This window comes from Pimephales promelas, chromosome 14, assembly GCF_988280905.1.
Source record: "Pimephales promelas chromosome 14, fPimPro1.hap1.1, whole genome shotgun sequence".
NCBI classification, from domain to species: domain Eukaryota; kingdom Metazoa; phylum Chordata; class Actinopteri; order Cypriniformes; family Leuciscidae; genus Pimephales; species Pimephales promelas.
This window is the reverse complement of record NC_142782.1, coordinates 35,635,691-35,663,349: the sequence shown is the minus strand read 5'-3', so window position 1 is coordinate 35,663,349 and position 27,659 is coordinate 35,635,691. Positions and strand designations below refer to the sequence as shown.

Here is a 27,659-nt window from a genome sequence, read left to right as displayed (position 1 = left end):
CATTAAAATAAAGTGTTACCAAGTGTTCTTTTAGGAAAATGGTTCTTGTATGGCATCACTGCGAAAACCACCTTCGTGTTTAAGAGTGAGCGGCTGTCCGATCGCGGCGTAAACTTCTCTTTCCTTCAAAAAAGAAAAAAAAGGACTGATAAATCAAACCGGCGTGAGTGAGACAGATGCTCAGCATCACTTTTGTTCTGTGTCTGTCCGTCCGTCCAGGGGCACGTGCCCGCGCGGTGCGCGTGAGAGTGGGCGGAGGGCGCGTGCGCGCGGATGGAGTGTCCCGGAGTCGCAGCCTGGACTCTTCTGACAGGGTTAGTGTGTCTTTACTCGCGATCGCCAGAAACATGAGGCGCAGAACAGCTCGGCTTCTCCACTTCTGGTTGTTCTAGTTTAGTTGAAGTGGTTCTGGATCGATTCTTCGGTGAGGAAGAGCACATGAGAGTCCATCATCCCTCCTCGGTGTCGGACATGCTAAAGCCGAGCGAGCCCAGCGGTTCTGCTTTCCTCAAAGTGGACCCGACCTACATCCAGCACTGGCAGCAGCTGTTCCCACAGAACCCGGTGCCGGTCCCGGTGCCGGTCCCGAGAGCCAGCCTGATCTCCGTGAGCTCGAGCTCGTCCACCGAGTCTCCCGCGCGCTCCCTCAGTCACGCGCTGTTCGACACCGGAGCCGCTTCTCAAGCCAAAGAACTTTGTTTGTCGTCCAACTTTAAGAATGATAAAGGCTCGCGACTGAAGCTGAGCTCCGAGGAACTGGACTATTATCTGTACGGGCAGCAGAGGATGGAGATCATCCCGGTCAACAACAGCAACGGAGACGCCAATAACCGTGAGCACACACACACTCTCACACAAACACACACACGCACGCTTCGTTTCAATCGTGCATTTGAGTGATATCAGTTAACAACATGCACTTTTATGTTTAGGATTAGCTAATTGCATGCATAATTTACTGTTTTTAAATTGCTTATATAAGACATTGTAAAATAAAAAGTCGGGCTCACACTTTATTTTTAATTATGCATTTAAGTAGCATAAAGGCCTAAAATAATTAACAACATGTACTTAGGGTTAGTTGCATAATTGCATGTACAATGTTCAGTTATGTGTGCCAAAGACACTAATAAAAAGCGTCACCGGATTCGGTTATAGGCTAAAGGAGAGGCGGTTTCAGTGTGTGATCATGCATGGGAACTTTTTTAATTCTCTAGTTCTTTGCAAAACATTACTTTAAAACACATGTGAAAAACGTATAACAAAATATCCCACAGTAGCCTGTAACTATAATCCATATGATTCTTGAAAAAATAGGACATAATTTTCAGGAGTTTCGAATTAAATGATCGCCGTGTTTATAAATGTTATCGGGAAAAATGTCAATTTATGTCATGTTGTGTATTCGTGCATTTAGGCTAGAAGTATCAGGTAACATTTTATTTTACATTTTCCTTGTTATACATGTAGGCCTACTTATCATAGTTAATGACAGTAAATTATGCATAATTACATGCAACTTACCAACCAAATCCCTATAAGTACTCACATGCTTAATATAATATTACTCAGTAATTGCACTATAACTATGACATAAAGTGTAACCAATTATACTGTGAATAATTTAGTTTTATAGTAAAATAGCTTTAGTTGTAGTTTTTTTTTTTATCTTGTTTTTAAACGAGTTATTTCCAGGCTAGGCTAAAGGATGTGTGCAGGTCATTGAACTGAATTCTGATGAATTGATTTTATTCTCGAGTTATTGTAGAGTCTTGTTTTTATTATCCGGATCAGCGCGCGACAGTTTACACGAAAATGCTGAAATTATTCTCCTAAATTAAGGAAATGAACTCAACTTAAAATGAATAGAAATAGCTTAAAACACATTCACACTGAAGAAAACGCTCATTTTAAGCTCGGCCTTATTTTAAAACACATTTAATAAAACATTTCTTTATCGTTTTAACTGATTTGTCTATTCAAATTGACTTATTTTAATCTTATAGTTTATGTATTCAATATATTTTTTATGAGGTATCCTATCGAATCTGGGATAATTACACTTATTGTCAATGTCAGCAACTGAGAGCTGTTTTTAGCTGCTCTGAATTGAATCTTTATTAATTGCGCAAATGATTTTGGTCCCGTTATATTCCGCGTCGAACGCGCGCGCCGGTGTGTGAGCCGCGAGATGTGTGAGTGATCAGCGGATCTTCATCGATAAACGCGGGAGCACATGAGGGATGAGCGGACAACACACAATTAATTGCTGTATAGTTTTGTAGAGTGAGTCCGGATCAGTGATCGATCTCTCCATCGGCACACATTCATCATCCCAGCGCGGGACATGCGCGTCTCCCGGGGCACGAGACTGCTTTATCTACACGCGCGCTCCCGAGCCCATATTTCACAGCAGATGAGCTCGTTTACACACACACACACACACATGGGCTTCACAATATTCGGATGATTGCATGAGGAATTTCAGATGCACTGAACTAAACTAGATGATTTGAAAACTGAATAGAATTCTGCTTTGAGCCGCGCGCTTTATTTCTATAGTGCCGTTTAATGAGCAGCACGGAGTCACATATACAATTTCTAGTCGTTTTATTAGTCATGCAAAAATATTTTAAAGTGTAAAAACACAACACATTTTTATAACGATTAATATAAAGTGCAAATGTTTTTACATTCATTTCTGAAGTTTTATTTATGAAAAATGTCTGAAAAATCTTCATTCATGATTTTTTTTGTATGCACGCTTGAAGAAATATCTTCATGCACCATTTAAAGTTTGTGTTCATGAATTAATGCAAAAAAGAAATGATCTTATTTCATTTTAGCTGTATAATATTTTAGCCAAAATCAAATATATCATGCACCATGTAAAGTTTGTGTGCATGCACTGAAGAAATAATTCAAATAAGAAACTACCTAATTTAATTTTAGCTGTATAATATTTAGCAGAAATATAAGAAATACAACCATCATGATGAGGAAAGCTCTATTTTTCGGAACAAAGCTTTAGATTTAAAGTCTTCATGACGGTTAAAGCAGAAGCAATGCATGATGCATCATTACTAACCCTATAGGTACATGCAGTTATTAATATTACTCAGACTTAAATAGAGAATTATAAAACCTTAAATAAAGCGTGACGGGAATGTCTTCATGCTGACAGAGGAACAAGGTGTGCAAGTGACGAAGAAATAAAGCGAATAAGTTGTGTAATATTTTATTAAAGCCGTGCAAATACACACACATCTGGCTGAGAAACGAGCTCTACTTCGCTCCAGATCTGTGGCTGACCCGCAGAGGGAATGTCTTCATGCATCGTCTGACAGAGGGACAATTTAAAGTTGTGTGTGTCTCATCTGTGTGTGTGTGTGTCCCGCAGGCTGTGACATGTGTGCTGATAACCGTAACGGAGAGTGCCCGATGCACGGACCCCTGCACTCGCTGCGACGGCTGGTGGGCACCAGCGGCTCCTCGGGGCCCGTCCCCACGCCGGACGTGCCGGACTGGCTCCGGGATCTGCCTCGAGAGGTGTGTCTGTGCACCAGCACCGTCCCGGGCCTCGGCTACGGCATCTGTGCGGCCCAGCGGATCCCACAGGGGACGTGGATCGGGCCCTTCCAGGGCGTCCCGCTCACGCTGGAGAAGCTGCAGTCGGGGTCCGTCAGGAACTCACGACACTTGTGGGAGGTGAGTGTGTGTGTGTGTGTCAGTGCAAACTACTGAGGAACTCAGTATGAATGTGATCAAATATGCAGTCAAACCGCTCATTATTCATACGCCAGATATGATGTTGATATGATATGATCACCAACTATAGCCAATACACTGATCATGGCAGACATGAGGCTGAGTATATTCGGGTTTGGCTGTAAATGTGTCGCTTCAATGCATCGGATAAAAGCGTGAGGAAAACCCCACACACACACACACTAAAGGTCATCTGCTTGACCTCTGACCCGAGCTGAGCGAGTGTACGGCTCTATACACACACATGGACAGATATGCAAAAACTTGTTTTATTTTTCGCGTGAATTCGGAAACTTGTGTGTTTGTGTCTCGTTTCCATCACACACATCCAAACATTCTTAAATTAATTGAACATTTTATCATTTCATTTAATATTCATCAGTATTATTGATCTCCTGCATTAACACCAGAACTGAACTGAACTGGACGATGACATCACGGTTTACTCCATATACATACAGTATATATATATATATATATATTAGGGCTGTGCAAAAGTTAATTGCGATTAATCGCATCCAAAATAAAAGTCTGTGTTTACATAATATATTTGTGTGTGCTGTATATAATTATTTTGTATATATAAATACACACACATGCATGTATATATTTAAGAAAATGTGTTATTCCTATATAAAATATTTATATTTATATAATATAGATTATGTATTTATATATATATACAGAATTTAAGCGCAAATAATTCTTAAATATATACATGCATGCATAGGTATTTATATATACAAAATAATTATATACAGCACACTCAAATATATTATGTAAAACAGACTTTTATTTTGTATGCGATTAATCGCAATTAACTTTTGCACAGCCCTAATATATATATATATATATATATATGAACTGAATTAATAACTTTATTACAACAGAAATGAACATCACTGAACTGACTTAAGCTGGACTGTGATGACTGTGATGATATTCTCCAGACACACACACACACACACACACTGTTGCATTATTCTCCTGTTATCTCTGTAAAGCTGCTCTGAGACACACTCTGTGCTGTAATAGCGCTATAAATAAACTCGACTCGATTTAAATCAAGATATATTTACTGGAGAATCCAAATTAGTGAAATCTGAAATGCATCAAAATGAGTTTGAGCTTAAAAAAAGAACAAATAATCGAAAAAATCATCTTCATTTATGTCTGTCTGCACCGCCGATGCTTGTTCTTGTTTTAAACACAAACTCATTTTGACACATTGTTGATTAATCACGTCTCCATATCTCCGTCGTTCTTCTCCTCCAGTAAATGTCTGGTGATATAAGAGTGTGTGTGTGTGTGTGTTTGTGCTGGACTCGAGTCAGAAACACAGTGTGAGATCCACATGAAGCTCAGGCGCTTTTGTTTTTCGTCTGAAAGATGATATAGAGATGTGTTTTGAAGCGAACGCTGTTCCTGGATCAGTGTGTGACGTCAGTAAAGGACAGCAGACATGAAGGAGCATGAGGTTGGTGAAGTGTAACACACACACACACACACACACACTCGAGGCCAGATCTGGAGTGTGTCATGGCACAGGCTTGGGCAGACTCTGGGAGACTGTTATTGCTCGGCGGATTAATATTAATATTTCCCCTGTTAGATCATCTATTAGTTTAATATGAGCCCAACGCGGCGCTCATTACGGCCGATCCGGGTTTGATTAAGCCTGTCTGGCTCTCGCTCGCTGACCTTTTATTGACGGCGTTATTACGCTCCGGCTGTCCCGGCGCTGACGGATGCGAGTCTTGCTGGTTAAACACCTGATACGAGCCATTTGTTCAGTCAATTAGGAGAGAATAACACTGATAGCTCATCTCCTGTTTATTTAACGGACAGAACAAGATTCATAATAACCGTCCGTTAGAGCAGCGCTGCCGTTCACAGCCGACGGCGTCATCCGCTTCGTTATTCTGCGGGTCACACCACTTTCAGTTCAGATTATTTCAAGACTCAATTTAAACACAAACTCACTCAGTATCTTCAGTCTCTTGATTTGAGAGTGTTTGGATATTTGAGCTGGAAAACGAGACAGAAACACTGAGGAGGAACATCGTGTGTGTGTGTGAAGAAAAGCTTCTGTGCGGCAAATTAGGTGGATACGTTTAGAGAAACACACACACACATGAATGACCCATATGTTCTGCACAGGTCTGATCTCACACACACACACACACACACACATGAATGACCCGTATATCCTGCACAGGTCTGATCTCACACACACACACACACACACACACACACACACACACACATGAATGACCTGTATGTTCTGCACAGGTCTGATCTCACACACACACACAGATGTGAATGACCCGTATGTTCTGCACAGGTCTGATCTCACACACACACACACACACACACATGAATGACCCGTATATCCTGCACAGGTCTGATCTCACACACACACACACACACACACACACACACACACACACATGAATGACCTGTATGTTCTGCACAGGTCTGATCTCACACACACACACAGATGTGAATGACCCGTATGTTCTGCACAGGTCTGATCTCAAACACACACACAGATGTGAATGACCTGTATGTTCTGCACAGGTCTGATCTCACACACACACACACACACACACAGATGTGAATGACCTGTATGTTCTGCACAGGTCTGATCTCACACACACACACACACACACACAGATGTGAATGACCCGTATGTTCTGCACAGGTCTGATCTCACACACACACACACACACACACAGATGTGAATGACCTGTATGTTCTGCACAGGTCTGATCTCACACACACACACACACACACAGATGCGCTGTTGATGCAGTGGGTCTGCGGGGCGTCTGCTGCTGGTGTTTATCCGTCCGCTGGTGTCGTGGATCTGAGTCTGTCAGTTCTTTGGCTTCTCCGTCAGAGAGTTATTCCGGCTTTTCCCACCCGGAGTCTGGAATGCTTTTCTTAGGAATATTGTACACACGTCTCTCGTCGATATTGCCCATTATCAGCCATATTTACCAGCCATGAATCAGGCGAATAGTTCAGTTTGTCGTGTTTCACGGTCGGCGTGTCCAAGTCAAATATCTCTGCGTGAGTCTCGCCCAATAAATAGAGTTTCTTGTTAGAGTTTCTGTCATGAGGTCGCGCGCATGACGGTCCCGGGACCCTGGCGGCCTGAGTAATGTGACGTTTATAAACTAAACACTCGACCTGTGCTGTTTTACTGCGGTAAATGATGCTGTAGCTCATGTGAAGTGTGTCAGAGTGTCTTCGCCATCGCTGGACTGGATCTTGATGCTCAGAAACACTCGAGCGGAGTCTGTGTTGGGCTGGTGCAAGCTGGTTTCTGCCACACATTGAACATTTAAAAAAGTTATAGAGTTATGAAATATAATGCAAGCTGGTTTCTGCCACGATTTGAACATTTAACAAAGTTATAGAGTTATGGAAAATTATGGAAGCTTGTTTCTGCCATGCATTGAACATTTTAAAAAGTGATTTTTTTATAGGGTTATAAAGTCTGAAAAACTCAAAATCACAAGTTTATACAGTATCTCGCAATTCTGACTTTTTTCTTGCAATTATGAGTTTTAAAGTCAGAATTGTGTGAAAAATAGTAAAAATCACAAGTTTATATCTCACAATTTTTACTTTTTTCTTGCACTTAAGAGTTATAAAATCCGAATTGTGTGAAAAATATTAAAAATCCCAAGTTTATATCTTAAAACTCTGACTTTTTTCTTTCAGTTACGAGTTATAAAATAAAAATTCTAAGATAAAAGTAAAAAGGCAAATTTATATCTCGCAACTCTGACTTTTTTCTTGCAGTTACGAGTTATAAAATCCGAATTGTGAGAAAATTTGTAAAAATCACAAGTTTATATCTCGTAATTCTCGCTTTTTTTGCACTTACAAGTTATAAAATCCGAATTGTGTGAAAAATAGTAAAAATTGCAAGTTTATATCTCACAATTCTGACTTTTTTCTTTCAGTTATGAGTTATAAAATAAAAATTCTAAGATAAAAGTAAAAATCGCAAGTTTATATCTCACAATTTTTACTTTTTTCTTTCACTTACGAGTTATAAAATCTGAATTGTGGGAAAAATAGTAAAAATCCAAGTTTATATCTCGCAATTCTGACTTTTTTCTTGCACTTATGAGTTATAAAATCCGAATTGTGTGAAAAATAGTAAAAATCGCAAGTTTATATCTCGCAATTCTGAATTTTTTCTTTCAGTTACAAGTTATAAAATAAAAATTCTAAGATAAAAGTAAAAATCGCAAGTTTATATCTCGCAACTCTGGCTTTTTACTTGCAGTTATGAGTTCGCAAAATATCTCGCAAATCTGATTTTTTTCCTACAGTTATGTGTTTATATCTTGCAATTCAGAATTTTTCTTAAAGGTCAGAATTGTGAGATTTTGTATTCTTTCATGTCAGAAAGAAGCTTCCATAGACAGCAGTGTGTGCGTGCCCGAATGCATTTGATCACACACATACAGTGTGAGTATCTGGAAGGCCTGCAGTCGCCTGCTGTCATTGGCTGGACGCGATGATGTCATCGTGGCGCCGTGGGCCAGGATAAGTATTGTATCTTCTGTTCTATGGCGAAGGCTTGTTTAACATCGGTTTGCTGACACAGAACGCACTGTAATTTGTCACTGAAGTTATTTTATGCTTCATTTGTGTCTCTGTTGTGAGAGAAAGCATCTTTAACCATATCAGACTCTCAGTGTCAACATGAGCTTCATCTGAACGTAAAACATGCTGGTTTTCCTCCGAATTCTTCTGTTGCTTTTATTCCCGCTTCTCCTGCTCTGGAACGAGCGTCTCCGCTGTGTTTTCATTTGAGTTTTTTATGGTGGCTTCTAGTTATTTTAAGACTTGTTTAGTCTGTACTTTTCTAAACCTCGTCTGACTTTAAGCCTTTATATATTACACATATTGACATCCAGCTCAGCCTGTTATGATATTGCAGGTTTGTTCTGATAGTCTCGGAGCGCAGGGAAAAACATCGCTAAATGCATAATGATCAAATGAAATGAAGCCTTATAATGGAGTTTAGTCAGGAGAGGAAACTAGCTCTAGATGGAGAAAACACTGAACGTGTCTTTTGTGGATGACTAACCCTGTGTGTCCAGTTTATAAAAGTCACTTCATATTTATTTAATACTAAAACAGTATTTGTCTCTGTTTATTCTGCTTAAAATATGCTCAGTTTTGTTATTCGCTGTCATGTTAATAATTTTGCATATAATTAAATCTGTATAGAGTTTGTGAAAATATTAATACATTTCATTTATTTAGTTAGTTTTTTAAAAGATTTTTAATGCATTTTATTTAAGCTTTTACAGAAGAGTCATGGCATTAACGGCGTGCAGAAATAACTCGTGCGGTCGTGTGTGAGTCCTGAATCCGCCGCTTTATCACTTGTGTTTTCCTCAGTAAACAGACTCAAAGAGTGGAACAGTTCCTCTTTATCAATCCTGCAAAACACAAAAACGTATCGAGAGAGAGACAGACATGAGGTTTGTGTTCCACTTCATTTAAACCTCTCTCTCCCTCTCTCTCAATTTCAATTTTTTTTTAAATTCAATTTCAATTCAATTCTCTCTCACTCTCCCCTCCTCTCTCTCTCTCCATTGTCTTGTTCTCCAGCAAGTACACAGTCAGTTGTTAAGGGCGGGAGTGTGTGTGTGTGTGTGTGTGTTAATACTCCCGAAACGATAACAAGCGGCTCTATCGCCTCCAGAGACGCTCGCGGGCCGAGACCGAAGGACCTCAGAGTGTTTCCCGTGATAAAGCGTCGGCTCCATTACCCAGAGTGCTCTGCCCTCCTCACTCAAGTCAGCTTCATTTATACAGCGCTTTAATAATAAAGACCGTTTCACAGCAGCGTTACAGTGATAACAGGAGATTACAGTCACAGAGAGTGTTTGGGCTTCACAGCAGATTTAGAATAAAGTTATCGTCCAGATAAAGTTAGTTTTGATTGATTCACTTCCATTGTAAAGATCGTTAGTGATTAACTGAAAACAGAAACTGTTAATGTGTTCTGGACGTTCATTCACACACAGCTCGAGAACACACACACTGAAACACGATCCAAGTGCAAGTTTTGAAAAATGTAGAAAAGCGTGATCATCTCTGTGTGAACTTCAAAAATCTGTGAAACGCTGGCGTGTTTAGTCTATAGATATGAGCGTTTGCATATGTGTGTGCGCAGGCGTATAGTCTCACTGCACAAACTGACCTCGCCAAATTTCTTGTCCTGCTTTAAAAAGTGTGTCCATGTGACCTGGAATCATTTTGACAGCGGAGGAGGACAGCAGTGTAATGGCCGTCGGTCCTGATGGACTCGCTGTAATGAGGTCAGAGGTCAGAGTGGCTGTTAGCTCACTGTGTGTGTGTGTGTCTGGACATCGATGTGTGTGTCTCTTTACAGCTTTACAGGCTTCGTAAATGTCTGACGAGAGATTGAGCAGTAAGTAACGCAGTGACAGGAGACATCGATCGCCCGACCCTCGTTACGGCCAGCCGGCACTTTACAACGAGAAGCGTTTGGTTTCGGGACATCAGTAGAAACGCTCTGTTCACACTGGAAACATCATGGTGTGTGTGTGTGTGTGTGTGTGTGTGTGTTGACCTCAGGCCGGCTCAGATCACATTAATCAGCTTTACGGCCTGTTTAGGGTTTTTCTCTCTGACAGTCGTAACCAGCGTGAGACACGCCGACCCCCGTCAGTCAGAGAGAGTTTTACACTGAACATGTTGAACCGAGATCCATCAGGATCATCTGAAGACGAGAAGAGAAACTGTGTTCAGCTTCTTTCATCCCGAGTCCATTTACTGACCTGAACCATTTTTACAATGACCTTTTTGTTTTATTTGGATCAGAACTTTTGTGTGTGAAAACTTTGACCACTTTCAGCTAAAACATCTGCTTCAAATATAATTCAATAAGTCCCCTTGAGGTTTGAAGTTAACGGTTCAATAGAAATCTGCATTTAGGAATTTAGCAGATGCTTTTATGCAGAACTGACTTACAATAGAGGAACAAAAGCAATACGTCACAGAACCAACAATAAACAATTCGTGGAAGAGTGAACTGTAGGCAAGCTTGGAGAACCCACGTGCAGCTTTATTATTTCCCAACGGGAGTAAACAAACACTTGGCTTTTGTGATACAGGTAACAGTTCTTGACACAGACACATAAGGGCTTAAATACAGACTACTAATGACTAAACAAGAGACACACACACACACCTGTGAACATGATTTGGACAATTAACCAATGACTACAAAACACAAACACTAAGGGAGTTTTTATATCCCTGAAGATGAAGCAGAAACTCAACAGATATCATATATTAAATGCATTTAGAATGGACCTTGAGGGATCAGTTGTGTGACCTGCAGAAGCTCCTGACGGTGTGTGTCGATGCTTCTGTTTCAGATCTACGATCAGGAAGGGACGCTACTGCACTTCATCGACGGGAACGAGCCCAGCAAGTCGAGCTGGATGAGGTACATCCGCTGCGCTCGACACTGTGGGGAGCAGAACATGATGGTGGTGCAGTACAGGTACTGACCCCTGACCCCTAACCTGACCTTAGCCCCTGACCACACCCCTTACACTAATTATTATTCTGTTAGGATTATATTATTTATAGTTAACAGCATGTAAAACAATAGAAGAATACAGAATGTAAGATATATTCTCACAGAATATAAAAAGTGCAAATATTACAGAATTTTATAGAAAAGGAAATTGCGATATCTTTAGTTTATATATTTCACAATTCAGTGTGTGTGTGTGTGTGAGAGAGAGAGAGTGAGTGTTTAAGAGTGAGTGTGTATTTGTCTGTCTGTGTGTGCGTGTGTGTTTGAGTGTAAGTAAGAGTGTGTGAGAATTGTAATTTTTTAATTCTGTGGCGTAAAAAACAGAATTGCTCTTCTTTTCCAGTGTTTCAATGTTAATGCATTAGACGTACGTCTTTAACCGTTGCACTCATGTCTTGCAAGCTTTGTAATGGCTGTTTCTGTCTTGAAGTCCATAAAAGTGCATCTGTCCATCATAAAAGTGCATCCGTCCATCATAAAAGTGCATCTATCCATCATAAAAGCACATCTGTCCATCATAAAAGTGCATCTGTCCATCATAAAAGCGCATCCGTCCATCATAAAAGTGCATCTATCCATCATAAAAGTGCATCTGTCCATCATAAAAGCGCATCCGTCCATCATAAAAGTGCATCTATCCATCATAAAAGCACATCTGTCCATCATAAAAGTGCATCTGTCCATCATAAAAGTGCATCTGTCCATCATAAAAGCGCATCCGTCCATCATAAAAGCGCATCCGTCCATCATAAAAGTGCATCCGTCCATCATAAAAGTGCATCTGTCCATCATAAAAGTGCATCTATCATCATAAAAGTGCATCTGTCCATCATAAAAGTGCATCTGTCCATCATAAAAGCGCATCTGTCCATCATAAAAGCGCATCCGTCCATCATAAAAGCGCATCCGTCCATCATAAAAGTGCATCCGTCCATCATAAAAGTGCATCTGTCCATCATAAAAGTGCATCCGTCCATCATAAAAGTGCATCTGTCCATCATAAAAGCACATCCGTCCATCATAAAAGCGCATCCGTCCATCATAAAAGCGCATCCGTCCATCATAAAAGCGCATCCGTCCATCATAAAAGTGCATCCGTCCATCATAAAAGTGCATCTGTCCATCATAAAAGTGCATCTGTCCATCATAAAAGTGCATCCGTCCATCATAAAAGTGCATCTGTCCATCATAAAAGCACATCCGTCCATCATAAAAGCGCATCCGTCCATCATAAAAGCGCATCCGTCCATCATAAAAGCGCATCCGTCCATCATAAAAGTGCATCCGTCCATCATAAAAGTGCATCTGTCCATCATAAAAGTGCATCTGTCCATCATAAAAGTGCATCCGTCCATCATAAAAGTGCATCTGTCCATCATAAAAAGTGCATCTGTCCATCATAAAAGTGCATCTATCCATCATAAAAGTGCATCTGTCCATCATAAAAGTGCATCTGTCCATCATAAAAGTGCATGAACATTTTGAGTTGAACTACTCCTTTAAAATAAGTTAAACTCGTCTCTTGTGCCTCTTTCCTCTGTGACCTCCGTCTCGCGTTTTTAACAGTAAACATGTCCTGGCTTCAGTCTGATGATCTGATGATGTGCAGAGGTCATGAACTCTGACCCCGTGATCAGCTGGAGGCCGTTCTCCGTTAGATCCAGGTCCGCCTGTTATGATTCGCAATATCTTCATGGAATTCTCTTCAAAGCGGCGCTGATGGATGGAGTCGGACTCGGCCGTGTTGTTTCGCTCTGACGGTAACGTCTGCTGGCGTCTCCCGCGCGGGGAACTTTATTACTCTTCCAACCACAATACTAAATACATGTCAGCGCGGGAAACCCAACCCGAGACGGGCTTTGATCTGCGGAGATTCATGCGCGCGCTGGAGGTGACGGCAGGCGTGTAAGAGTAGGTTTACACTCACTCTGAGTGTGTGTGTGTGTGTGTGTGAGGCCACCCATCGCTCCCCAAACAGCCTCTTTCAGCGGCACACTGACTCATTTACTCCCACTACATTTATTTGTGCTGCAGTGTTTACGTTGAGTGAAGCCGAGCTGAGAGACGAGGCGTTACGAGGTTCTCAAGCTACGCCGTGTTTTCTCTCTCGTGGCTCGTGAGATGTTGGTGATTTATGGACTCGGCCTTTGTTTTATTTTGATGTTGCGGTGGAAAGAATTAATAAAATGCACCCATCTCAGCACTTCCCCCCCGAAGACCAAAGAGTCAAATATTTGAAGGCATTTTTCTCAGTTTAAGCTGTGCTTGATCCGGCAGACTGAGGTTAGCTGGTTTAAAGCTAGTTCACACCAAGGATGACAACGATGAAGATATTGGTTCTAAATATATAACAGAGACTATAACGATGACGGCACAAAGGAACGATATCGTCGGAATCACTTTCAGAGCGATGAATATGCAAATGAGCCCCGCCTCCACTCACTCACTCACTCACTCACTCACTCACTCAGAGATCCACTGGTTGACGATCACACGTTGTAACTCGCCCCCCTCGCCTCATTTAGTATGCGCGGTTCTATGAATATGCAAATGAGCCCCGTCTCCACTCACTCACTCAGAGATCCACTGGTTGACGATCACACGTTGTAACTCGACACCCTCGCCTTATTTAGTATGCGTGGTTCTATGAATATGCAAATGAGCCCCGCCTCCACTCAGAGATGCACTGGTTGTCGATCACACGTTGATCCGATTGGTTACAAGGTGGTTTGTGACGTCAGAAACACCAGCGATTTCAAAGCGTGTTTTTGAGACTGTCTTTGGTTCACTGCAGTTTCAGCAATGCTGTCCACTTATCAACGGACACACGGTGTGTGTTAAAGCGGATTAAACACACCACATAAACACATTAAATGCAGGATTTACACCACAGGGGGACTTTAAGAATTGGAGAAGTTCTTCAATCATAATGTTTTCTGAACCCTTCAAGTGAAAATAAACCACGAGTTTGACTTCTACATGTGCTGTTAGATTATTTAATGTCAAGATAAACTGATTTTAATAGTTTTTTTTAATAGCCACATGAGAATTAATAATTTAATATATTTTATAACGGATTTACGTATTTGATAGTCCGTTATAAATGCACATTTTGTTTTATAAACATTATTTAATGTAATTGAAACAGCTTTTTTGGTGTATTTTTTTAGTTTGATCAAGAATGAGTGAATGATGTGATAGAGTCACTTTGGATAAGGCAAGGCAAGTTTATTTATATAGCACATTTCATACACAGTGGCAATTCAAAGTGCTTTACATGGAAGAATTTAAAATAATCACAAGAAATCAGAATAATTAAAACAGTTTAAAATAAAAAAAAATCATAATAAAAATAAAATACAGTATCAAAAGTAAAATAGTACAGTAACAGTCGGACGAACAGTGGCACAGTGCTCATTCAGTAAATGCAATCAATATAAATAAAAACAGTTAAGAGTAAAAATAAAATAAAGTAATACCCCTACCTGAGATGGAAGAGATTGAGCTGGTTTACGGTGCTACTGGACTTCTTATACTCTCAGCAGTAACTTACTTCTTCACTCGCCTCACATAATAAATGTGTAATAAAATGCTAAATGATTAAATGTAAATGTGATATCTAATGGATTGAGGTGTGTTATGGTATATTTGTGTGTTCCAGGTCGTGTATCTTCTACCGGGCGTGTTCGGACATCCCTCGAGGGAGCGAGCTGCTGGTGTGGTACAACGACAGCTACACGTCCTTCTTCGGGATCCCCCTGCAGTGCGTCGCTCAGGACGAAAACTGTGAGTCTCGCAGTCTACAGGGGTTAAACAAGTCTCTGATGTCCCCAGCGTGTGTGTGTGTGTGTGTGTGTGTGGAGTTTTAGCTCTAAATACCCCACAGATATATTCTTATAGCATGTTAAAAGTGCTCGCTTTTCACGGGTGAGCAAAAACATGCAGTCTTTGTGTGTGTCCCTTTAAATGCAAATGAGCTGCTGCTCCCGGCGCAGAGGGCGGAGCTTCAAGAGCTCCTGTGTGTGAAAAGTTTTACGATTTTCAGTGCGTGTGTGAGGTAATCGGAGCTGCTAACACACACACACACACGCACTGAAAATCGTAAAACTTTTAGCCTTTTATGTTCAAACCGGCGTCAGACAAAGAGAAGAAGTGACGACACGTAGAGCAACAGGACATTTCTGAGTGTTAGTTAATGAATTTATGATATGATGATTTATTAATTTATCTGATGCGCAGTTCACTATCTTCAAGTCATATTCTGTCATGATAATCTATAAATCTCGTTCCCGGGGGCGGGGCTTATGTAAATTCTAGGGTTGGTGATGTCACTAACCTGGGAGGAAGCTCGTGTAGTTCTACCGGCCGTTTGTTGTAGTCCTTAAAAAAGCGGTTTCTGCAAAAGCTAAGGCTTGTGGAGGCGAGAGCGAGTGTGACGGCTCAGTGTTTACAGCACACACACTTTATGAGTTCAGTCTGGTCATGTTCTGTTTAGACAGCGCTCGTTCCTTCCAAACGCTCGAGTGCATGATGGGACGCGTGTGAGACGGTCTTCAGCGCTCGCATTATCTCATCAGAAACACTAAAAGATGTTTTTGAAACGCTGTGGTTTGCACTGCAGAAATGAGTTTGTCTGGTTTTCCAGCACAGATAAACACTCTTAAATCAGGAGACGTTTACTGGAGAAGCAGAATGACTGAAGATATTAAGATGAAGTGAGTTTGTGTTTAAAACAAGAACAGAAATTTGTCAGTGGAGTCAGAAAAATACACTTAACTCAAAGAGAAAAATAAGATTATTTTCTGACTTTGTTCTTGTTTTAAACACAAACTCACTTCATTTTCATTCATTTTTCAGACTTTATATCTTTTGTGAGACCTTCATAATTCAGTTGTCCATAAATCAGTGTTGATTCAGTTCACTTCAATATTTTCAATTTTGTCAAATAATTCAGTTGAATGACAATGTAAATTTGGCAAAGTTCATTTAATTATTAAACAAATTCAATTCAGTTCAGTAATGGTGTCCCTGTTTCTTCAATAATAAAACAAAATCAATCCAGTTCAATCTAAGACAACAGTCTCATAATTTAGTTCAATGTTGATTAACTTCAGTTCAGTAAGTGTGTCGATGTTGCAGAGTTCATGAGTTATGAAAGGATAATAGTGTGTTCCAGCGAGACCGAAGCCCTGAGGAGGAGCATCGCACGAGTCGACGTATTTGATGTGTTTTCAGAGCGAATCGCTCGTCTACAACTGACGCTCAGCGGTGATCAGACGACTTCTGGAGATTCATAACTCATTCTGCATCGAATGCGCCGGCTTTATTAAATCACAGCGCTCTCACATGTCTCGTCTTACAGTGGGCTAATTCAGTGTTTATGTGCACAGCGTGCCGCGTGATGAAGAATGTGGAGCGAGGTTTGATGATGGACGTGTTTCTGTTTCGCTGTCTGACTGTAAACCGCCTGAAGATCGCAGTTCCTGATTATTTACTTAAATGATTTAAAACACTTAAAACTAAATAATTATCTTTAGCTTTTCTGCAGCTCAAACTGTGGAGTGCTGGAGCTTGCAACGCCAAGGTCATGGGTTCGATTCCCAGGGAAAGCAAGAAGCGATAATGTAAATGTGGAGCTTGAAATGCTTTGCATAAAAGCGTCACCAAATGCATAAATGTAGAATAATATTTTATTTAAAAAATAAAACAATAATTATTTAAAAATAAATAAAAATAAAATGTATGTCAATTTATAAAATGCATTTAAATAATTTATTTATTTTTAATTAATAAACTTATTTATGAAATATATTGCATTCATGATTCAAATTATAGCTATTTACAAATACAAAAAATCTAAGAAATTAATCATTTTTAATTGATCACACATGACCATACATACATTTATAATGTATAATGTTACAAAAGATTATATTTCAAATAAATGCTGTTCTTTTAAACTTTCTATTCATGAAAGAATCATGAAAAATAATTCTTAAAAAAAAACATACTAATAATTATAATAATCATAACTGTGTGTTGATCATCAGATCCTCATATTAGAGTGATTTCTGAAGGATCATGTGACACTGAAGACTGGAGTAATGATGCTGGAAATCACAGGAATAAATTACACTTTACTGTATATTCACATAGAGAACAGATGATTTACACTACAATAATATTTCACTGGTTTACTGTATTTGTGATCAAATAAACACAGCTTTAGAAGAGACTCTTCTTTCAGAAATTGAAAAACATCTCACCAATCATTAAACTTTAGTGTATCCATACTGTAAGTGTCGTGTGTATCATGTGACTCTTTGTCAGATCGCCGTCATGAATGTTCTTAAGTGAGTGTGCGCTTCATGTTTCACTCAGATGTGTGTGTTCTGTTCTCTGATGTGTGTGTTGGCAGTGAACGTGCCGTCGACTGTAATGGAGGCCATGACGCGGCAGGACTCGCTCCAGCCGTTCAGCAAGAGCCCGAAGCCGTCGCCGCTGGCCCTGCGCTCCACAGTGTTCCCCCAGTCGCCCTGCTCGCGCAGCTTCTCCCTGATGGACAAGACGGGCCACATGGAGTCCAGTTTGAGCCAGCTGAGCGTGAAGAACCAGCGCGTGCTGGCCAGCCCCACGTCCACCAGCCAGTTGAGCTCGGAGTTCAGCGACTGGCACCTGTGGAAGTGTGGCCAGTGCTTCAAGACCTTCACGCAGAGGATCCTGTTGCAGATGCACGTGTGCACGCAGAACCCCGACAGGTACCGCTCACTCTATATTTCTACAGCGCTTTATACAGTCCAGATCGTTTCAAAGATGGGTCTCAGTGATCAACAGTAACAGTGTCAATGCTGCAAAGCTCATCAACTATTAAACAAATCCAACTTCAGCTCTACAGAAGACAATCATGATTCAGATCAATTCAGTTGAGTGTTGATTCAATTCACCAATTATGAAAAATTAAATTCAGTTCAATGTAGCAAAATTGATTAATTGTGAAAAATTAAATTCAGTTCAATGACGGTCAATGTTGCAAAGTTCATCAATTATTAAACAAATGTAATTCAGTTAATGTCAAGAAAATAGTGTCATATTTCAGCTCAATATTGATTCAATTCATTCAATGTTGATCAGTTCAGTAAGTGTCAATGTTGCAAAATTCATCCATTATTAAACAAATCCAACTTCAGCTGTAAAGCAGCTCTACACAAGAAAATAGAGTCATAATTCAGATCAATTCAATTGAGTGTTGATTCAATTCAGTCGTGTCAATTTTGCCAAATTCATCAATTATGAAAAATTATATTCAGTTCAATGTAGCAAAATTGATTAACTGTGAAAAATTAAATTCAGTTCAATGACGGTCAATGTTGCAAAGTTCATCATTATTAAACAAATTTAATTCAGTTAATGTCAAGAAAATAGTGTCATATTTCAGCTCAATATTCATACAATTCATTCAATGTTGATCAGTTCAGTAAGTGTCAATGTTGCAAAATTCATCCATTATTAAACAAATCCAACTTCAGCTGTAAAGCAGCTCTACACAAGAAAATAGTCATAATTCAGATCAATTCAGTTGAGTGTTGATTCAATTCAATTCAGTTGTGTCAATTTTGCAAAATTCAGCAATTATTAAAAATTGAACAGGTTCAATGTTGCAAAATTGATTAAATGTGAAAATTTAATTCAGTTCAATACCAGGGTTAATGTTGCAAAGTTCATCAATTCTTAAACAAATTTAATTCAGTTAATGTAAAGAAAATAGTGTCATAATTCAGTTGATCAGTTCAGTAACAGTGTCAATGTTTCAGAATTCATCCATTATTAAACAAATCCAACTTCAGCTGTAAAGCAGCTCTACACAAGAAAATAGAGTCATTATTCAGATCAATTCAATTGAGTGTTGATTCAATTCAGTCGTGTCAATTTTGCCAAATTCATCAATTATGAAAAATTATATTCAGTTCAATGTAGCAAAATTGATTAACTGTGAAAAATTAAATTCAGTTCAATGACGGTCGGTCAATGTTGCAAAGTTCATCAATTATTAAACAAATTTAATTCAGTTAATGTCAAGAAAATAGTGTCATATTTCAGCTCAATATTCATACAATTCATTCAATGTTGATCAGTTCAGTAAGTGTCAATGTTGCAAAATTCATCCATTATTAAACAAATCCAACTTCAGCTGTAAAGCAGCTCTACACAAGAAAATAGTCATAATTCAGATCAATTCAGTTGAGTGTTGATTCAATTCAATTCAGTCGTGTCAATTTTGCAAAATTCAGCAATTATTACAAATTGAACAGGTTCAATGTTGCAAAATTGATTAAATGTGAAAATTTAATTCAGTTCAATACCAGGGTTAATGTTGCAAAGTTCATCAATTCTTAAACAAATTTAATTCAGTTAATGTAAAGAAAATAGTGTCATAATTCAGTTGATCAGTTCAGTAAAAGTGTCAATGTTTCAGAATTCATCCATTATGAACAATTAATTCAGTTTAGTGTTGATTTAATTCAGTTTAATAATGGTGTCAATGTTGCAAAATGCATCAATTTTTAAATTAATTCAAGTATAAAGCAGTTCTACAGAAGACAATGGTGTTAAAATTCTGTTAAATGTTGATTCAATTCAGAAATGTCCTGTTGCATTCTAGTGTTAATGTTGCAAAATTCATCAATTATGAAACAAAATTAATTAAGTTAAGGTCAAGAAAATAGTGTCACCGTTCAGTTCAATATTAATTCAATTAATTTAATGACGATTCAATTGAGTTCAATAATGGTGTAAATGTTGCAAAAGTAATCAATTATGAAATGAATAAACGATAAAGCAACTTTACAGAAGGCAATTGTGTCCTAATACGGATTAATTAAATTCAGTGTTGATTTAATTCAGTTCAATAACAGTATCAATATTGCAAAGTTCATCAATTATGAAAAAAATTCAATTCAGTTCAATAAATGGTTAAATGTTGCACAATTAATGAATTATGAATAAAAATTAATTCAGTTCAATAACAGGGTCAATGTGTCAAAGTTCATCAGTTGTGAAACTAATAGTAAATAATGTCATAATGACAGTTCAGTGTTGATTCAATTCAGTTCAGTAGTGTCAACGATGCAAAGTTAATCTATTATGAAACAAATCCAATTTCAGCTGTAAAGCAGCTCTACAGAAGACAATAGTCATGATTCAGATCTTCAGTACAATGTTGATTCAATTCAATAGTGTCAACGTTGCAAAATTCATCATTATGAAACATGAAATTCAGTCCAATAACAGTGCCAATGCTGCAAAATTAATATATTATGATATAATCAATTATGATAAACTCAATGTTGATTCAAATGAGTTAAATGATGGTGTCACTGTTGTTAAATTCCTCAATTATGATTAAAATCCAATTCAGTTTAATGTTGATTCAATTCAGTTCAATAACTGGCTCAGTGTTTCAAAGTTCATCGGTTATGCAACTAATAGACAATAGTGTCATAATTCAGTTATATTCAGTTCAATGTTGATTCAATTGAGTTAATAATGGTGCCAATGTTTTGCTAAATTCATCAATTATGAAAAATCCCATTTAGTTCAATAACAGTGCCAATATAGTAAAATTAATATATTATGAAACAAATTCAATTCAGCTCAATAATTTCAATAACTGTTTCAGTGTTGCAAAGTTCATCTGTTATTAAACCAATAGACATTATTGTAGTAATTCAGTTAAATTCAGTTTGATTAATTCAGTTCAGTTCAATAGTGTCAATGTTACTAAAATCATCAGTTATGAAAGAAATACAATTAAGTTCAATGTTAATTCGGTTCACTTCAATAGTGTCAATTTTGAAGAGCATTGAATGCTTCCAGTCATTGAATTTTTTTTTTGTTTGTTGTAATTTAGTGTTTTTATTTATTTTGAAAAAATTTACAATATTTTGTACAATAAGAAAGAAAACTTATACGACTACTAATTCCCCTCTAACTTCGGGACATTGAGCATTATCCAAATAAAATGAATTTAGAATAACAAATAAACAAATAAAATAACGTTTCCAGTCATTGTAAACGCGAGCCAGAAAACTCTCGCTAAATGCCGAAGAGCGTCAGAAGTTTCTGGAAGATTACGTTCTCTCTGTCTGAATCTGGAGTTTCTCCTCAGAAAGCCACACGAGTGTAACATCTCTAAACCTAATTAAACGCAGCTGAGGATGTATTGGAAATTTTTTGCTTAGCTCTATTTTCTCAGAGCCATAAATCCGCTGCCGCCGTCACAAAGAAATACCCACTCCAAAGGTGATGCAGAGCAAAACAGATGCCACTTATTCAATAAACTAATATTCATACAGAAGAAAAATGTTTGCGGGAGACCCGAGGAGATGAAGTCAATGTGAGGCTTTGTCAATACTCAACTTTATGACCCCGAGGCGCAGATAAAATTTAGCTGAACAAGGCAATCTGGGATGAGCCGGAGTTTGGCCCGGAAGCCGGCGTGACTCCGGGAATCTGTTTTAAATGATCTCACATTTACTTTATGGCCTTTGGCTTATACATATTTATTGATGTTTAGTTTATATGTACATTTTAGAGAGGATAAATCATGGGATCATTGCAAAAAAATGGGTTTGTGCTGATGTGTTTTGCTGAGTGTGTCTGGACTGGAGGTGTTTTTCTTGTTTTTGTTTGCTCACATCCATCACGGCGATGACGGGAAAAGCCCTGGAAAGAGCGATTCATTACGATATCGAGCAGAATTAACCAGCTCAGATAAATATTCTCCTTCTGAAAGAGGAAAGTGAGACGCTTTCACTGTGCTTTTAGTGCGCAGCCGTAAACACATGATCATAGTGATGTCTCGGTTTGCTCTGTGAGGGTTTTGGGAGCGCAGTATTGGAGATCTGAGGTTGTTTATGTCCGAGCCCGTCCTGCAGTAATAAACAATAACCGCACATTAATCACCAGTGCACACACACACATCCATCATCTTAACATATTCACCTTCACTGCATCTGCAAACAGAAAAACTTCAGTCACGCTCGGCTCCATCACAGGAACGCTGTCAGTCGCGCAGATCTACAACACCTCACGCCATTATTTTATTTTATTTAATATATATTATATATATATATATATATATATATATATATATATATATAGGGTTTTTTGATGGGGTATTTTTATAAAATATTTTTTCTTTTTTCAAAAACAATTTTGACATTTTAGATTGATGCATAGATTGATATATAATATATTACATTATTTTATATATATAATTATATATTATATATAATATTATAGTGTATCATGTTATATTAAACATTTTTATACAATTATAATATATATAGAGCTTTTAGATACATAATTATTTATATAATTACATATATTGTTCATATACATATTTTTTATATATTATACTAATTTTTTTTTTTAATTATTATAATATAATTATACCTTTTTTAAAAACAATTTTACATATATTAAATATTTAAAAACATGCTCGACTACGGGACAAACGTAATGAGGGTTCCGAAAAAAACGCAAAAAAGAATATATAGTATGCATGTTTAAAATTCTAAAATGAAAAAATGTAAAAAAATAATTTTAGAATATTAAACATAATGTGTATTTTTTAATGTTTATTTTCTTTTTTATTATTACTTTTTTCAATCATTCTCATCATAACAGATTAAAGTCAGTATAAGACTTCTTTACGATGTCGCATACTTAAATGTGTTTTACATTTTAAGAGTCTGTCAGTGATGAGAAGCGTGTCAGTGTTTCCTCACACACACACACACACACACTGAGACTGAGGCGCGGAATCATCGCTGATCTCAGAGTTTCTTCACTAACGACGAGTCGGGGTCTCTCGCGGGTCTCAGATATTGATCGATGTCCCGGAGTGTGTTCTCGCCCCGGTGCTGATGAGGGTCACGCTGCCATGGCAACGCTCTGTGTGTGTGTGTGTGTGTTTCAGACCGTATCAGTGTGGACACTGCTCTCAGTCGTTCTCCCAGCCGTCAGAGTTGCGTAATCACGTGGTCACACACTCCAGCGACCGGCCCTTCAAGTGCGGATACTGTGGACGAGCGTTCGCCGGCGCGACCACACTCAACAACCACATACGCACACACACCGGGGAGAAGCCTTTCAAGTAAGTAACAGTGAGTACCATCCGTTCCTAGAAACGCATCCTTCTGCATTCACTGTTACGCTTCACTCCTGACTCTCTTCATCTGAACATTAGATATTACAGATCGACTTATCAACAACAACTGGTTGAGCAAAACACAATGGCTTCGGCTTACTCACGCTTGCCATACACACACACACTCACACACACACACACACACACACACAGACTCACACACACACGCACATTAACAAACACTCACAAACACTCTCTCACACACAGACTCACACACATGCTCAAACACACACACTTACACTAACATACACCAACAATTTGAAAACACTAATATATATATATATATATATATATATAACCTTTTAATTGTAGTTTCAAATATTTATACATTGTATATATATATTCTTTTACATTTAACTCATGTTTGCAACCTCTTCATTTTTTAAAAGTATACATTTTATGTTACAAAAATATTAATTTTAATAATATATATATATATATATATATATATATATATATATATTTAATTAGAATGTTTCCTTTTTCAAAAACAATTTTTTTAATAGTTTTATTTTCATAGTAATGAATCTGATTGATGAATGTGTGTTCTGTGTGCCGTCTGCAAACACACTCATGTTAATCAGATGTTATTATTTACAACACAACAAGTGTGTCGATGTGAAACTGCGTTACAGAAGCGCTCGGGTCACTCCGAGAGAACAGAGATGATGTGTGTGTGTGTGTGTGTGTGTGTGTGAGTGCTCCTCTGTTCCAGGAACAAATCAAGCGTCTAATAAGTAATCAGCGAAACACACACACGTGTCATCAGCGCTTCAGAGACGCAGAGCACAAACACAATCATGAAGCGCGCAGAGATCGCCGTCCGTCGATAGCGTTATTGAGTTCTCCTGATGGAGCGAGCGGAGCGTCCGATTAATGCGGCCGTCAGGACATTCATAAACTTCATTTACATTCTTGCATTCAGCACTCGCTCTGGAGAACACAACACATATCCAGATATTGATCACAGTTAACTGAGTTTGTGCTCGAAATGCTTAAAAAATATCTGCCAATATCTTGTTATTCTTCAAGCATAAACTCTCGTTCTCGTCTCATTTCCAGTGGATCACATGTTTCATTTTAAAGTACTTCATTGGCACGATTGTGTTCACATAAGATATTTGTCAACGCATTTACAGGAAAAAAGTCATGACAAGAAATAAAATACAATGATATATAATTCATTATTACTAAAGTAATTTCTCAAAAGCAAGATCTTTTTTGCAAGATGTTTTTGCATCAAAAGTATCTCAGATTAAATATTTAATATTATGAATATTAAAATTATAACTGAATGTGAAGTTGTGATTTATATTTATATTTAAACAACGTTCATGCATGACTGAGAATGTGAGAGGAGAACGTTATTATTTTGTAATATTATATTATTTTTTAGTATTCCTGCTGTAATATTTTATATATATATATATATATGCACACACACACAGTGTTTTTACTTATTAAAGTGCTATATACAGAATTAAATGCAGTGTAAAGTTTAATTGTGTTTTAAGAAATATTCTTTTAGTGAACTTGAATAAAATAAGTTCAGAGTACTCATGACTAATTTTATTTATAAACTTAAATGAATTGAGGCAATTGGTTTCCTCAAATGAAATGAGTTAGCTTAACTTGTTGGGTTTTACATTTTTTATAATAAAAAACCCATAAAAATAGAATTTTATATACTTTATATATTTATTGTATTCTAATATTTTGTATATTATATTTATTTGATGATTATTATATATGTATATTATATATATATATATATATATATATATATATATAGTATTTGAAGGACAGAGAATGTGAAAAATAACATTTAGTAATTCAATAACACATTTTATTAAATTTTCGCTTAAAATTTATTAAATTAGCTTAACTTGTTAGGTTTTACAGTGATATACATTGTATATATTTTTTTAAACTCTATATTTTTATAATTAAAAAAACAAATATAATTGTACATACTGTACATATTTATCGTATTCTAATATTTTGTATATTATATATATATATATATATATATATATTTGTATTTGATGATTATTATATATGTATATTATAGAATATTTTCATGATTTGTAATCAACATTTTTTCTTTTGTCAAATCAACTTAAATAATTTATGTAGTTTCTGATGAGTAAATCAATTTACTTCATTGTATTAACTGATTTTTTCCTTTTCAATTAACTTGAAATTTTAAGTTAAACCAACAATATTTTTTACAGTGTATATATATAGATATATAGTCTTTGAAGGACAGAGAATGTAAAAAAAATAACATTTAGTAATTGAATAACACATTTTATTAAATTACATTTGTCAGGAACACTGAAGCGGAGCACGCGCTCGCGACACCGAGGTCACGGGTTCGATTCCCAGGGAACGCATGTGTAAAGCTGAAGTCTGAAAGTGTTGCTGGCGTGTTCTGTTAGAGAGACTCGAGCCGCCGTCAGGATAGAGACACGCCTCTGATGAGCTTTTCCTCTTCATCTCCGTGAGTGACAGCGGGTCTGATCCGGGCCCCCGGGGGCCGCGCGTCCGCGCACATTATTGACAGGCTCACGGTTCCTCGTCATCAGGACTCGCAATTACACCTCGCGTTCCTCACGCTCTCATGTGTCAGATGTGGCTTGCTCTGTTTGACTCGCGTGTGTGTGTGTGTGTGTGTGTGCAGGTGCGAGCGATGCGACCGGAGCTTCACACAGGCCACTCAGCTCAGCCGACACCAGCGGATGCCCAACGAGTGCAAACCCATCAGCGAGAGCAGCGAATCAATCCAGGTGGATTAACTGATTGACCGGCGCCCAATTACACGGCCAGAGAAAATCATGATTAAATGTCACGGACACTTAAGCAAAACCAAAGATTTCCTGAGAGAAACGCTCAATCACGCGCACAAAACCAAAAGCAGTAATAAAATAAGGGAGATGTTAAGAGTTATCGATCCTGGCGTGGATGGGGGCGGGGCTGGGGGCGGGGCCAAGGGTTGGGGAGATTATTTATTCATGAGTCGGTGAAACGAGTGTGTGTTTAGAAGACTGCAGAAACTCACGCTCTCGGTGTGTTTGTCTCGTTTTTACTTTCCTGCGCACTAACACAACCAGCAACACGTGTGTTCCAGTATCTATCATCGTTAACGTTCGGTAATAAAACACGACTGTTCATGGTTCGCTTTTTATTTGACTAATGTTAACAAATGAAGCTAAATATCTACACATTCTTAACTGGAGATTTAAGATATTATTGATCAAAATGAACACATTTCTGCCAATTCAAAGGGAAAACAAGATTATTTTCATAAGATTATTCATAGATCTATATATATTAGTGCTGTGCAACGATTAAGCGCATCCAAAATTTACATAATAAAATGTGTGTATTGTGTATATAATTATTTTATATATATAAATACACACACATGCATGTGTATATTTAAGAAAAATGTGTTATTTATATATAAAATAAATTATAAATATACAGTATATACATGCATATGTGGGTATTTATACATACAAAATTATTATACACAGCACACACACATATATTATGTACAGGAGTAACATTTATTACGATTTTTGTTCTGTAAAACAAGAGAAAAATACTAAGAGCATCATTTTCTGCAGTGTTAAGGCGTACAGACACTGATTCATATATATATATATATGATATATATATATATATGTGTGTGTGTATGAGGACGTGTGTGTGTGTGAAGAGCTCAGCGTGTGTGTAATCGCACCATTCGGCAGCATGACTTACAAGGGCAGCGACTGCTTCACCAAAAATGACTTTTCTTTGTATAAAATGTAAATTATGAATATTATATTTCTCCCATATCATGCTGTATGGCACTTTTGACCATTATTATTTAATATTTCAGCACCGTGTGAAGAGAATCACAGCAGACTGAATGTTGATCGTTTACTTTGTTATTGAACTTTCTATCTTGTGTTTCTCAGAGCTTTACTATGATTACGAGACACTTTTGAAGTCCAGAAGCTTTATGATGTTTCACTCAAACCAAAGTCACTGAATGGAAATGAGCTCCTTTTCTAAACA

At 37.7% G+C, this 27,659-nt stretch overlaps 1 protein-coding gene across 1 annotated transcript; it reads left to right on the top strand.

The window, feature by feature from the left end:
- prdm6 (PR domain containing 6) lies at positions 1-27,240 on the top strand. Its single transcript, XM_039650267.2, has 7 exons — positions 1-832; positions 3,401-3,708; positions 11,214-11,341; positions 15,042-15,166; positions 17,799-18,138; positions 23,361-23,537; positions 26,275-27,240. The coding sequence occupies exons 1-7, from the start codon at positions 439-441 to the stop codon at positions 26,387-26,389; spliced, it is 1,587 nt and encodes a 528-aa protein (XP_039506201.1). The 5' UTR covers positions 1-438; the 3' UTR covers positions 26,390-27,240.
- The last annotated feature ends 419 nt before the right edge of the window (positions 27,241-27,659 follow it).

Excerpts from the sequence above, each read along its gene's own strand:
- prdm6 (XM_039650267.2), top strand. The coding sequence starts at position 439 with ATGAGAGTCCATCATCCCTCCTCGGTGTCGGACATGCTAAAGCCGAGC. Across the intron at positions 18,139-23,360 it reads TGCACGCAGAACCCCGACAG|ACCGTATCAGTGTGGACACT; the intron begins GTACCGCTCACT and ends TGTGTGTTTCAG. Across the intron at positions 23,538-26,274 it reads ACCGGGGAGAAGCCTTTCAA|GTGCGAGCGATGCGACCGGA; the intron begins GTAAGTAACAGT and ends GTGTGTGTGCAG.